General features: G+C 39.2%; 1 protein-coding gene across 1 annotated transcript; it reads right to left on the reverse strand.

The window, feature by feature from the left end:
• Positions 1-4768: 4768 nt before the first annotated feature.
• Positions 4769-9587, reverse strand: KCNA4 (potassium voltage-gated channel subfamily A member 4). The gene is made up of 2 exons (XM_070735368.1): positions 9533-9587; positions 4769-8435 (listed from the first exon to the last, which is right to left on the reverse strand). The coding sequence occupies exon 2, from the start codon at positions 7669-7671 to the stop codon at positions 5686-5688; it is 1986 nt and encodes a 661-aa protein (XP_070591469.1). The 5' UTR covers positions 7672-8435; positions 9533-9587; the 3' UTR covers positions 4769-5685.
• Between the last annotated feature and the right edge of the window lie 2580 nt (positions 9588-12167).

Raw genomic sequence — 12167 nt, forward strand, 5'->3', positions numbered from 1 at the left:
GAACCTCCTCCCGGAACCAATTAAGTTCGTAAGACAAAGTATCACTGTATTTCCTTTATTTTTTTGAGCAGTGTCTGTAAAAGCATAATGAGAAGGGAGAAAAAGAAACATCAAAATCAATAGGCACAATGCAACTAAAAGTAAAATATCTAGGTTGCAATTCTAAGCCTTTTCTACAAAGGCCAATACAAGGAGATAAACTAAACAATAGGATAAGGGAGGGCAAGCTGGAGGGTTGAAAAATATAGAGTTATTAGAATTATTGGACTATTTAAATAGTGCTTTAATGTATTGGAACCTCTTCTGAAACTTTCTTCCAATGGACTTTACTATCAAGAATAGCATGTTTCATAAAATCCCCATATTTCTTTTCAGAAAATGATTCCTTGGAATTTAGTTGCACTAGATCCTCACAAAAACAGGAATATTTTTTTTTCAGTAAGGCTTACTTGGAGGAAAAAGAAACAAGATTGTACCACCATACCAATCCTCCATCCCTGCAGAAATACACAAGGGAGAGGGGAGAATAAAATTTAAGATTTTAACATACCCTCTCATTCATTTTACTTGGATTTCAGCATAAATCACTGTGGCTTTGAACTTTTGCACCTTGGATAAATTATGGACTTTCCCACATCACCCACACTGTTTTCTCCTTGTTCCTTGCCTCATATTAGAAAGTGATTTCTAATATAAGAAAGCTTCTCTAAAATGCTATAGTGCCATCACCCAAAATTGTAAAGAGTGATTTTGTTTTCCTGAAAATTGTGAGCATACATGTAACAAACAAAGCAACACAACCAATATACTTACCGACATTTCCTCAACCAGAATGCTTTAGCAGATTTTGAACAGAAACTCAACAGATTTCAATTTCTGTAATTGTTAGGCAGCAATTTCTAGTTAAGACTCTGTAGGAAAAAAAAAAACCCTCGGGATATATTCTAATTTTAGAAGAAAAGAGTTAAAAATAACAGTTAATGCAAGCAAGTAAATACAGAATGCTTTCCTTACTTTTCTCTGTAATGAACTTGTAATTACAAATAGTGAGTAAAACTAAGCAATTTATTTTTTATTTCTAATTTCCAGCTATCTATATTTTCATTACTGCGTTATCCTATAAAGAATACGGAATTCATGATTCTGGGGGGTTGTTTATTGAAGGGAAGGCTGCTTTTTCTCCGTGCCAAGTAAAGAAATATTTTTAAGCATTGTTAATATCTTCATAGATGTTATTTCAAACATCGTGCAAAGTCTTCAACTTGTTCTCTAATGCAAAGCTGGCTGAGGAATTCTGGGAGTTGAAGTCCACAAGTCTTAAAGTTGCCAAGGTTGGAGACCCCTGCTCTAATGCATTTAGAGATTTCTTTCTGCTTCTCTCTACCTGCACATTTCACTTTTTAGAAAAGCATCCTTCATGCTATTATCTTCAATCAATTCCCCCAAAAAGAACGGTTTGTTTTAACTAACCATTTTCAATGTTTCACAGTATTGCTGTTGAACTCAAATCTGTACCATGCCTCCCAACTAAAACTTCTCGTATTGCTCTTTGTATTCAAACACAAGTAGGAGAATACCTTATAAGATATTTCAGAGAATTTGGCAAAGCAAACTGCTGAAGATCATATTGTGTCCATATTGTGCTTAATTCCTGCAGCCATTTTTGACAGGCAATGGTAATTTTGAAATTTAAGAAATTATCCCAAACAAGGACCTGATATCAGGCAATGGAAACCTAGAATAAAGCAGTATAAAATAGTCTAGCGGTTATTTTGGAATTCACTCTTTGAAAACTGTTAGAAAACCAATCCTAGAATCTCTTGTTCTGTTCAATAATGCTCAGAATGATGCCTCTCATTCCCTGTTTAGTTTAGGATAAATGGAAAATTGCTTCCTTCAGGAAGCAGTATAAAGCAAAATAACAGTTACGCTATGATGATTGTTGATCTTAGATTGATCACTATTTTTCAGGCTAACTCACCTAGCAGTGTTTCTCAGGGCTTTTGTGAAGATTCAGTGAGATGCTGTCATATATGCCCATAGGCATCAGTTTCTAACCAAAAGATGCCAAAATAGCAAAACACACTATGCAAGTTCTTCCCTTCAGTGTTTGCATACACAAGTACATAAGGAGTGGCATTTTTATATTTTACTCATTTGATTACTTGACCCTCCCATGGATGCATATGCATACATATTTAAACTCTTGACATCAGATATCAGGTCCAAATAATATCTGTAAATGAAACACAAGAATCAACAGAAACTTTGTTTTCTGACATTTTCAGAAACTTTCTGAACCCTGCACCGTTAAAGCTATTCTAAAAAAAAACCCAAACAAAAGATGCCTGAGACTTACCTTGTTGACTCTCAGATTTTTTTTCTTCTGATATTTGACTTATGTTACCTTGAAAAGATAATTCATTAGCTAATCTATAGCTTACGCTAGCTGCAGATGCCTCCTAAAAGCATCTTCAGAATCGTGATATAGGAACAATACAAATCAACTTGCCTCCTTTTTTTTTTTAACCTTGGCCAAAGATGTTGTGGTATTTTGTGTCCCCAAAAAACTGCCAGGCAGATCAAAACTCTTAACATAATGCAAAAAGGAGTGAAACTACTCAATGTAAAATTGTTAGGTAATTGCTAACTGCATATTATATGCTAAATTACTACATTAAATCTTTGGCATGTGCCACCTCCTACTCAAAATGTTGGAGCAGTGAGTAGATTGAGGGGGAGGGCATCTGTTCTCCAGCTTTCTTACTTACATCTCCAAAACAGGATGAGACATTTTGCTAAAAACAATTAGGCTAAAATAAGGACAAGCAGTTTCCCTTCTGAAAGCACATTTTGCTTGCATTCTGTTCCCAACATTTTCTTTTCACAGTTATCTGTGAACTTGATGTAAAATATTAAATGGGTATTCTTTTCTAAATATGACTACGGTAATTTTACAGCTCTACTCAATGTTCAATGCTACTTGAGTTCAGCAGTTAATACTGGCTGGTGGGCAGGCAATATTTCATTTGTTAACAGTATTAAACAGTGCATTAGCTATAGGAAGTTTCTGGCACTGGTTGGCATCAAAAGGTATAGCATTTCTCAAAAACGTTTAAGATGATAAAATGGTGGGGACAATTTATCACATGTACTATTGTTTAATAGAGAATAATATGGGATAAAATTTTGAAATCCCGCAACTAGTTTCAGTCAAAAACTATAAACATTTCTTAACAACTGAAATTCTACACTCTGATGAAAATTTTTCCCATTCCAGAGTTTAAATTAAGTAGATATAGAGTTTTGTGGGCCTCTAAATCCCATCATTAATCACAATGCATCAGCTTCAAGCAAATGATCAAAGTAGGACGATGCAGGGAATTTTTATAAAGCTACAGTCACTTTGAACAGCTGAACTGGGACAATTAGTTAAATGTGAGAATGCCAGGAGATCCAAATATTATAGATTGTGAATACTGTGAAGTTGAAGAAACATTCCAGAAAAAAAAGAGAGAAACGATTACCAAAATATTGTCAAAAGGTGCTAAGCTCTCATACAGCTTTCTTCAAAAAAGAGAAACATACAGTATTTCAGTAGGTATCACTTAGCAGCTAGAATTCTGTTGAAAAATGAAACATTACATCCTATTCTTATTCAAAATAATGGATGAATCTGATCAATCATCTACACATTATTTTTAAAGAAAAATGGAAATTAATCCTCTTCAATTTCTCTCTCTCTCTCTCTCTCTCTCTCTCTCTCTCTCAATGAAACTTTATTTTATTTTCAGTTTACAGTTTCAATAACTTTCTTGTCCAAATCATATTTTTCTAAGTTGATTGGACAACAATCGCCACAACTCAATTTCCCACAACTCAACAAGCTCCAACTTTGTTCCCATTGTAGCTGGAAAGTCTAGACATCATATTGTAAAACATTTGTCCAAACCACACATTTCTGTTTTGTTCTGTTCAAGGGATTTAAAAGGAAACTTATCTTCTCACTATGATCTGTCCAGACCTCAGTGTTGTGTTATTAGTAAAAAGTTATTTGCATAACTCCAAATTTCGCAATGTGTTCAACAGGCTCTTACTGTTCATAACATTTATTCTGGATTAACAACTGCCTACAGAAGTAAATATGTTTAAAAACTCTTTTTAAATCATTGCCAAATCTATCTATTTTGGATAGACAGATAGTTCCTTCAATTTATAAGAATTGGGTACAAAAAAGCCATGGCGCTGATCCAAATGTAATACCAAGTGAATACCTACATAATTTGTTTTATGGCCAGGTTTATGGCCAGGTTAGTTTGCAAAACTAACATTTTTGTGTCCCATAGTCCATTTCAACACATTGTGCTCTGCAGGCTTCCATTAGAAAATCCCAAACTAGCATATTTGCAAGTTAAGTAAACCCATTATTGTACTGATTTAACAATGTATTACCCTTTTCCATTACCCAGAAATATTTAGCCAATGTTGATATGTAGAAATAACATAAAACACATTATTTATATTCTCATATTATTGGTCCTGTTAAATTGTTTCTGGATTGAATACACTTTGCATTACCCATGGCTACTTTTATCTTTGACTATATACCCTGTTCATCGAATCCAAATGGCATACAGATACAAACAGACATTGTCTATCATGAAAATATGTTTCTACTGTATCCCTCAGACTAAAGGTTTGTTGTAGGGGTGATTGGTTGAATGGTAGGTTGAAGATTTGGAAAAAAAAACGTATATAGGAGGAGAAATGATTATAAAATTTTACTTCACAATCCTTTTTTTTCCAGATAACAGATATTCATAATTAAAAGACTCATGGAATTCATGTAAAATTAGCCGCTTAGCCAAACAGCATTACACAAAGAATAATACAAGAAAATAAAGATGTGGGATTCACTCTTCCAATGATTGTCATTGAACATTAGTAAACATTCACAGTATGAAGTCTGTCATAAATTCTCCAGCATATAAAGTAGTGCAAAAAAAGCAATCCAGTCACTTTTTCACTGCATCCAGAACATGTTAAATGATTTTCTTACTTGATTCATCCACATATTATTTAACAATTGTTTCAATGTCTCAAAAGACTATTATAAAAATAAACCATTTCTGGAGCTCCATAGCATCTTCAACAATTGAATATCCATTTTTTTAAAAAAATTAATCCATCTTTAAGCAAATTAAGGTTAAATTTGGACTTTTCATAGAATAAATCTCCCCACAAAATTCTTAGCATTTTAAAAATCAAGACTATGGAATCCACTGGATTATGGTAGCTGTTTTTAAAGCATTAACAAATGAATACATGGCTACTGAATGTCATTGTTTCTTACATAGTAAATACCTTGAAATGCTAACTTTTACCAGTGGGCAACAAGTGAGGCAGATAAACACAACCTCCTTAAAAATAAAACTGCTCTCCCTCATGTGCAAAACACCTGCATTCTAGTAAAAATATAATCTTTGAAACGACTTCATGTAAATCCCCCTTCACAAGGTATATCATTTACTTGATATGTAACACAAGTTTACTAATGCTTTGTAATTCATGTTTAACCAGCAAGCGGCATTTTCCTATCTGCTTGTTTAAACACCTGTTTGCATATTTCATTTTTTTTTAACCATTGCACATTTTGATGCATAAATTCTTTGGAAACACACAAAGCTAAACATCTGTTTCCACAGATTTTGCATTTGTACAGTTCTGCTTTGTGGTGTCTTTCCCATTCCCTGTAACTTGGCCCTTTTTCTCCTTTATACAAAGAGATTCCTTCACCCCTTCCTCCATCTCTAGATACTCTGATTTGACCTCGGTGGAAGAAGATGATGAACTTCGGAATTTCTTGAGTATTGTTGGGAGATAAGGGCAACTGACTGCATTTTGTGTCAACTGGGTTTGTTCTTCATTATCAGTTTCTCTGTGGTAAAAATAGTTAAAATTGGAGACAATCACTGGCACTGGTAATGCAATGGTCAGCACACCTGCAATGGCACACAAGGACCCAACAATCTTCCCACCTACAGTTATGGGTTTCATGTCCCCATAACCAACTGTAGTCATGGTAACCACAGCCCACCAGAAGGCATCTGGGATGCTCTGGAAATGGGTGGTAGATTCATCTGCTTCTGCAAAATAAACAGCACTGGAAAACAAAATTACTCCAATGAAAAGGAAGAAGATCAAGAGCCCCAGTTCCCTCATGCTGGCCCTGAGAGTGTGACCCAAGATCTGCAAACCCTTGGAGTGTCTGGAAAGCTTGAAGATGCGGAACACCCTGACCAGACGGATGATCCTTAGGATGGCAAAAGACATGGCCTGTTGACCATTACTGCCCTGTTCTTGGGCCAAATCTGTACCCAGGGTGATGAAGTAAGGCAAAATGGAAACAATGTCGATGATGTTCATAATGTTCTTGAAGAAAACTGCTTTGCTAGGGCAAGCAAAGAAGCGTACTGTAAACTCAAAGGAGAACCAGATGATGCAGACAGTCTCAACGATGAAGAAGGGATCGTTGAAAACTGTAAACCCTCTACCTTGCAGCTGAAGGGTTTCGTTGACATTCTCCAGGTTCTGGGTGAAAATGAGTTCTTTTTCATCTCTAAACTCTGGCAAAGTTTCTAAGCAGAAAATGACAATGGAGATCAAGATGACCAACACGGAGACTATGGCAATAATTCGGGCTGGGCTGGAGCTCTCGGGGTACTCAAAGAGAAGCCACACTTGTTTTTTGAATTCATTTTCAGGTAAGACCCTGTCATCTTCTTCCTTGACAAAGCCTTCATCCTCTCTAAACTTGAGCATAGCTTCCTCCCCAAGTTCATAGAATTTCACTTCCTCGCTGAAAATGTCAAACGGCACATTGACTGGCCTTTTCAGGCGTCCACCTGACTGATAGTAATATAAAATGGCATCAAAGCTGGGCCTGTTCCTGTCAAAGAAATATTCATTCCGGAGGGGGTCAAAGTACCTGCCCCGTTTTGCTGGGTCCCCTAGCAATGTCTCTGGGAACTGAGCTAAAGTCTTCATTTGGGTTTCAAATCGTAGGCCAGATACATTGATCACAATCCTTTCACAACACTCATATTCACTATAACGCACTGAGCTGTAACCCCCAGGCCCCACACCATCTTCTGGAAGCTGCTCTGTCAATGAAAGCTCGTCTTCTGCATCCGCGTTGTTGTAATAGAATATTCTTCCGTCACATTCTTCATCTTCTCCATCCACATCCTCATCTTCTTCCTCCTCATCCTCACTCAAATCCTTGAGGATTTTCTCCTCTGAGCCGCTGAGGGGTAGCAACTCAGAGCAAGGAAAAGAGGCACCAAACTCGCGACCACCAAGACAATGGGTTGCTTTCGTCCTATGCTTCCTTCTACTGCCTTTATAAAAGCCACTGTGTGATGCAGGCCCGCCATGAGATGATGAAGAAGCCCCACGATTCTGCTCTTGATGGTAATGATGATGTGGTCCACCTCCTCCTGCAGAAGCCCCCGTTTCTACAGCTGCTGTTGCAGCTGCCACAGCTGCGGCTGCGGCTGCTCTAGACTGCGCTAACCTCTCTCTCTCTCTGGCCCTTGCTTGGGCTGCATAGCCATAGGGCAAATGGTTGTTGCAGCCAGAGCTCTCGGCACTTACCATGGCCACCTCCATTTTGTTTGTGTTAGTTTAGAAGACTCGGGAAGGAAAATAAATGTTTGTCTCAATAGTCATCACTTGGTGTTCTGCGTGAAAAAAGGAAAAGCACTGGGGTTTGGAAAACAATTTCTTGGAAGCGTAGGCCTGTCATGTTCCCATATTTGCACATTTGCATGTTGCTCAAACACAAGATTTCCTTTTTCTGTTTATTGCCCAGAAAGCTCGACACAGCTTAGGAAAAGGTGTTTGTCCAATTATAGCAAATAGTCCTCTGGTGTAGAAAAGAAATATTTCTGGACCATATCCTTTTCCAGTGGAGATCCTCCTGCTTAAAGGATCTTTCAGTGGTTTAATCCACAAAGACAAGTTCATGATTTATTTTGCAAACACTTTGAATCAAGAAAGCAGTGCACCGAAGTGAGGTATGAATGACAACTTTTCAAAAAGAAGGGGGGGGGAGGAATTGGATCTTGAATTCCTCAGAACATCCAGTAGCAGGTATTTTCACTACTGCTTAGTGATGGGATTGTGCATCATTACGTTATACAAAAAGTTGAAGGAACTTCTTGCGTTTGCTGAGGAGGTCTCAGTACACCCACTTTTCCCAGTCCATCAACCAATCTTTTAAGCTCAAAAAAATATTACCCAGGCAGTAATGGAAGCAATTGTGGCAAGAGAAGGAGGATGAGGAGAAGGCTGACAATCCAATTCTATGTGCCCCATCTGAGGAAAGGGGTAAATCACCCTTCAGTTGTCCTCATGTAGGAGAAGCATTTAACCTGAAGCACACACATTAAAAAAGGAGGGAGGGGAAGAGAAACAGATGGGTCATAATCCAGAAATACAAATGATGCTGTCTTATATCAAAAGATCCAGATTTGCCTACTTGCAGTAGTCATTATTCTCCATCTCTGTACACCCACTCACACTGCACACTCAATATTTCAGTGTACATCTATCTATATATAGATAAAATTACCCCCTCCCCCACAAAATATGCAGGCATATACACACCCACATCTCATTCTTTTATACCAAGGACTGAGCTTTGGGAACACATCTACATTTATTGCAATGTGCGGATAACTCTGCATTACATAATATAGGTGGGCTTAAGCTTGTTTATAACATAGGTATGAATGTGAATAGGTACAGTATAAGTATACAGATGCTTTGATTCTCTGCCGACTACACAGATTGCTTTATTTGCCTTGTGGAGCCATTTGACACTCATGACATTTGACATCCAACATGTTGAATAAGAATCATGTTATTTGTGTCTATATGGCTATAACTCTCTCTATATATAATTTAGAATTATGCCCATGGATTGTTTACACTTAGGCAGAACAATAGAACCAGCCAAGTGCCATAGCTATAAACAAACAGATATATTATGTGGATAATAATTACATGCGTAAATGCTATACGACAAACTGTTAAGAATGCGTTCATATCAAACACTTACAAGGGAAAAAAAGCCTACATGTGGCAGCCTACATATTTGGAGCACAAACGACAAAGGCGACCTTCGAAAATACTTTCTTAAAAATCCATTCTTCTCCCCCGCCCCTTCCCACCGGGTTCCTCTCCTGTCGCTGAAAATGAACGAACGCAACCTTGATTTGGAAAGGCAAAATAAAGAGAAGTCTTCGAGAGAGAGCGTTGCAAGAAGAGGAAGCCGGGGAGACCAGGCTTCAACCTGCGCACAGAAACAGCCACGCATTCAGACGCTTAGCCTTTTCAAAGCGTGTTTTCTTTGAAGAAGGAAACAATAATAATAATTATAAAGCCGTAGCGCAGATAGAAAACGACCCTCGGTATCACACAAGAGGGAAATGGTGTGGGGGGGACAGAAACATTCCTGCCTACTTACCCTCCAGGGCAACGACAAAGAGGCGCTGGCGGATCGCAGAGGGTGAGGAGAGGAGTTCTCCCTCCCCCCCCCCCCCCCCCCCCCCCCCCGCTGAACAACCTGTTTTCACAGGTGAAGCTTTCAGGGAGGGGCGGGTAGTAAAGGCGGTGGAGCGGCGGTTTGTCTTCGCGTCTTTCCAGGGCGCCGCGAACAAAACGCTTCCCGCCCGTCGCTTCACGGGAATTTTGAATGAGGATTCAGCTTAGTTCGGCTTCGATCGAAAGAAACGAGAGAGAGAGAGAAACCCCGGGTTCCAGCAGGAAACAGATGTAAGAAGAGCGACAGGGGAGGCTGACAGTGTGGCGCTCGCTACCAGATCGGAGATGCGCAGAGTGCCCGCCGGCTGCTCTTTCGAAGCCCCGCCGTCGCGCCGAGCCCGCCGTTCTAATAAATCGCCCCTTTCGAAAGCATCTCTCGCCCCGAGGCCGGGAGGCTGTTGCTATCGACGAAAGAACCGGCGCTGCGTTGCTTATTAGTGACAACTCCCTCCCAACCCGGAGCTCAGGGCGCGCTGAACCGCTGCAGCCCGGCGGCTGGGGACAAATTCCGCCTTCCGAAGAAGTCACTCCCTGGAGTAAGCGGCGTCCACTTGTTGCTGTCGGCTCGGACCTTTTTTAAATATATATATATATATATTATTAAATCCTTAATCCAACCGCCTTCGGTTTCTTATCGGCCGCCCTCCGGGAGAAAGGAAACTTCACAGAGTCGATCAGGTTTTGTGATCTTATCTGAGGGCGGATCGATGAGTTCCAAGTTCGGAGAGGGGGGGGGGATCGCCGAGTTGTTGTGCGGCGCGCGCTCTCCCTCTCCCTCAGCCTTTCGCCTCGCAAGAATCCTCAATTATGTTTACCTATCCGACTGAAGGACAAACGGCCTGAGCCGGGTCTGATTTATTCCCTGGGTTTCTTAGCTCTCTACGGGCCTCTAGTGGCAAACGATCTCATTGGTATTCACGACCCATTAATCCTGCCCTTTCTTTGGAATATAAACACTACAACCCCCCCCCCCCCAACACATACACACACCAACCTCAAACCCACAAACACTCTTGGTTTTCCAGTCTCTCCTCCTCTTCCTATAAGTTCTTGAATTATTTATCACATACAGTATGTGTGTGTGTGTGTGTGTGTGTGTGTGTGTGTGTGTGTGTGTGTGTGTGTATAACACAAAAAAACACAAAAAACATTTTTTAAAAAAAGTTGGACAGTTTGTGACATACCTGAGGTACAACTCTAATAGGGCTTATTTATTTACATAATATACATCAAATCACAACATAGAAACATAGAAGATTGACGTCAGAGGAAGGCCTCATGGTCCATCTAGTCTGCCCTCATACTGTTTCCTGTATTTTATCTTATGTGTTTATCCCAGGCATGTTTAAATTCAGTTACTGTAGATTTACCAACCACAGTACAAAATGATCTTATTCAGGCATCTCTTTTTCTTTCCCTTCCTTTTTTTCTTTTTAAGAACGATCCTCTGACATTTGTTCTCCAAATTTTCTAACATTTATTAACTCTGTCTTTGCTTTCCCTTTTTTTTCATCCCATCGTAAGGGTTGTCTAGGTCTTTGCAGCTCAAGGTTGGATACCCTACCAGTTATTGTTATTGTTTAGCTCTGTGAGTGTGGAATAATGATTCTTCTAATTCCGAGATTGAGTAATAATACAGTATAATAGCTGTGAAGACTACAAGGGACTACAGAAGAAGAATAACCCAGTAAGGCCGTTTCTTTTCTTGGATAATGGATGGTAGAAATATTTAATTCCTCCCCCCCCCCTCCTCTTAATTGACCTAAACTGTTTATGTATAGACAGGGTGATTTATGCATCAAATTACTAACAATAAAATAGAATAAAACAAACAAGCAACCATTAAAAAGTCTTATCTAATGTGGCAATTAAGGAATGTACATAAGATGTCATTTAGAATCTTGGGAGGAACAAATTGTTTCACTTGGCAGCGAAGGTAAAGAATTCAGCTTAAGATCTATGGCTTCAAAAACCAGATAGGGATGAAAAGAACAGCACCATCTTCAGCAGTTGTCCAGAAGAGCTTTTGTGAGCGAAGACACAGTGATGCCTCAGACAGCTCTTCGTGGAATGTATGAAAGTGGCATGCATGGTTGGGGAAGGCAAGTTATGATGGCCCTGAGTCATCTTCTCTTTCTTTGTGTACTAGCAGTGGGGTGGGGAATAAGAGCTGTAGCATGTCTTGTTACAAAAATAGATTCCCAAACCAATTTAAAGTGATATATGTTTACATGCTAAAATAGGCAGTAGAAATAACAATATAGTATGAATTTTATCCAAGCAGCATAGAAACAGGATGGAAAAAAGAGAAAGATAAGCGAGAGAGAGAGATGAAAGGCAGACAGACAGATAGAATGTGCCATCAAGTTGTTACTGATTCTTAGTGACCACATACTGCAAGATTTTCTCTATGATAATCTTCCTTTAACCTTTCAGGTCTTCCAATGGGGCATTTCTCACTTTAACTGAATACATTCACTTCACTGCTGGTCACCCTCTTCTCTTTCTTTCCACCTCTCCCAGTATTAGAGTCTTCGTCAGAGAGCTAAGTAAAGTAG

Source organism: Erythrolamprus reginae, chromosome 1 (genome assembly GCF_031021105.1).
Source record: "Erythrolamprus reginae isolate rEryReg1 chromosome 1, rEryReg1.hap1, whole genome shotgun sequence".
Taxonomy (NCBI): Eukaryota; Metazoa; Chordata; class Lepidosauria; order Squamata; family Dipsadidae; genus Erythrolamprus; species Erythrolamprus reginae.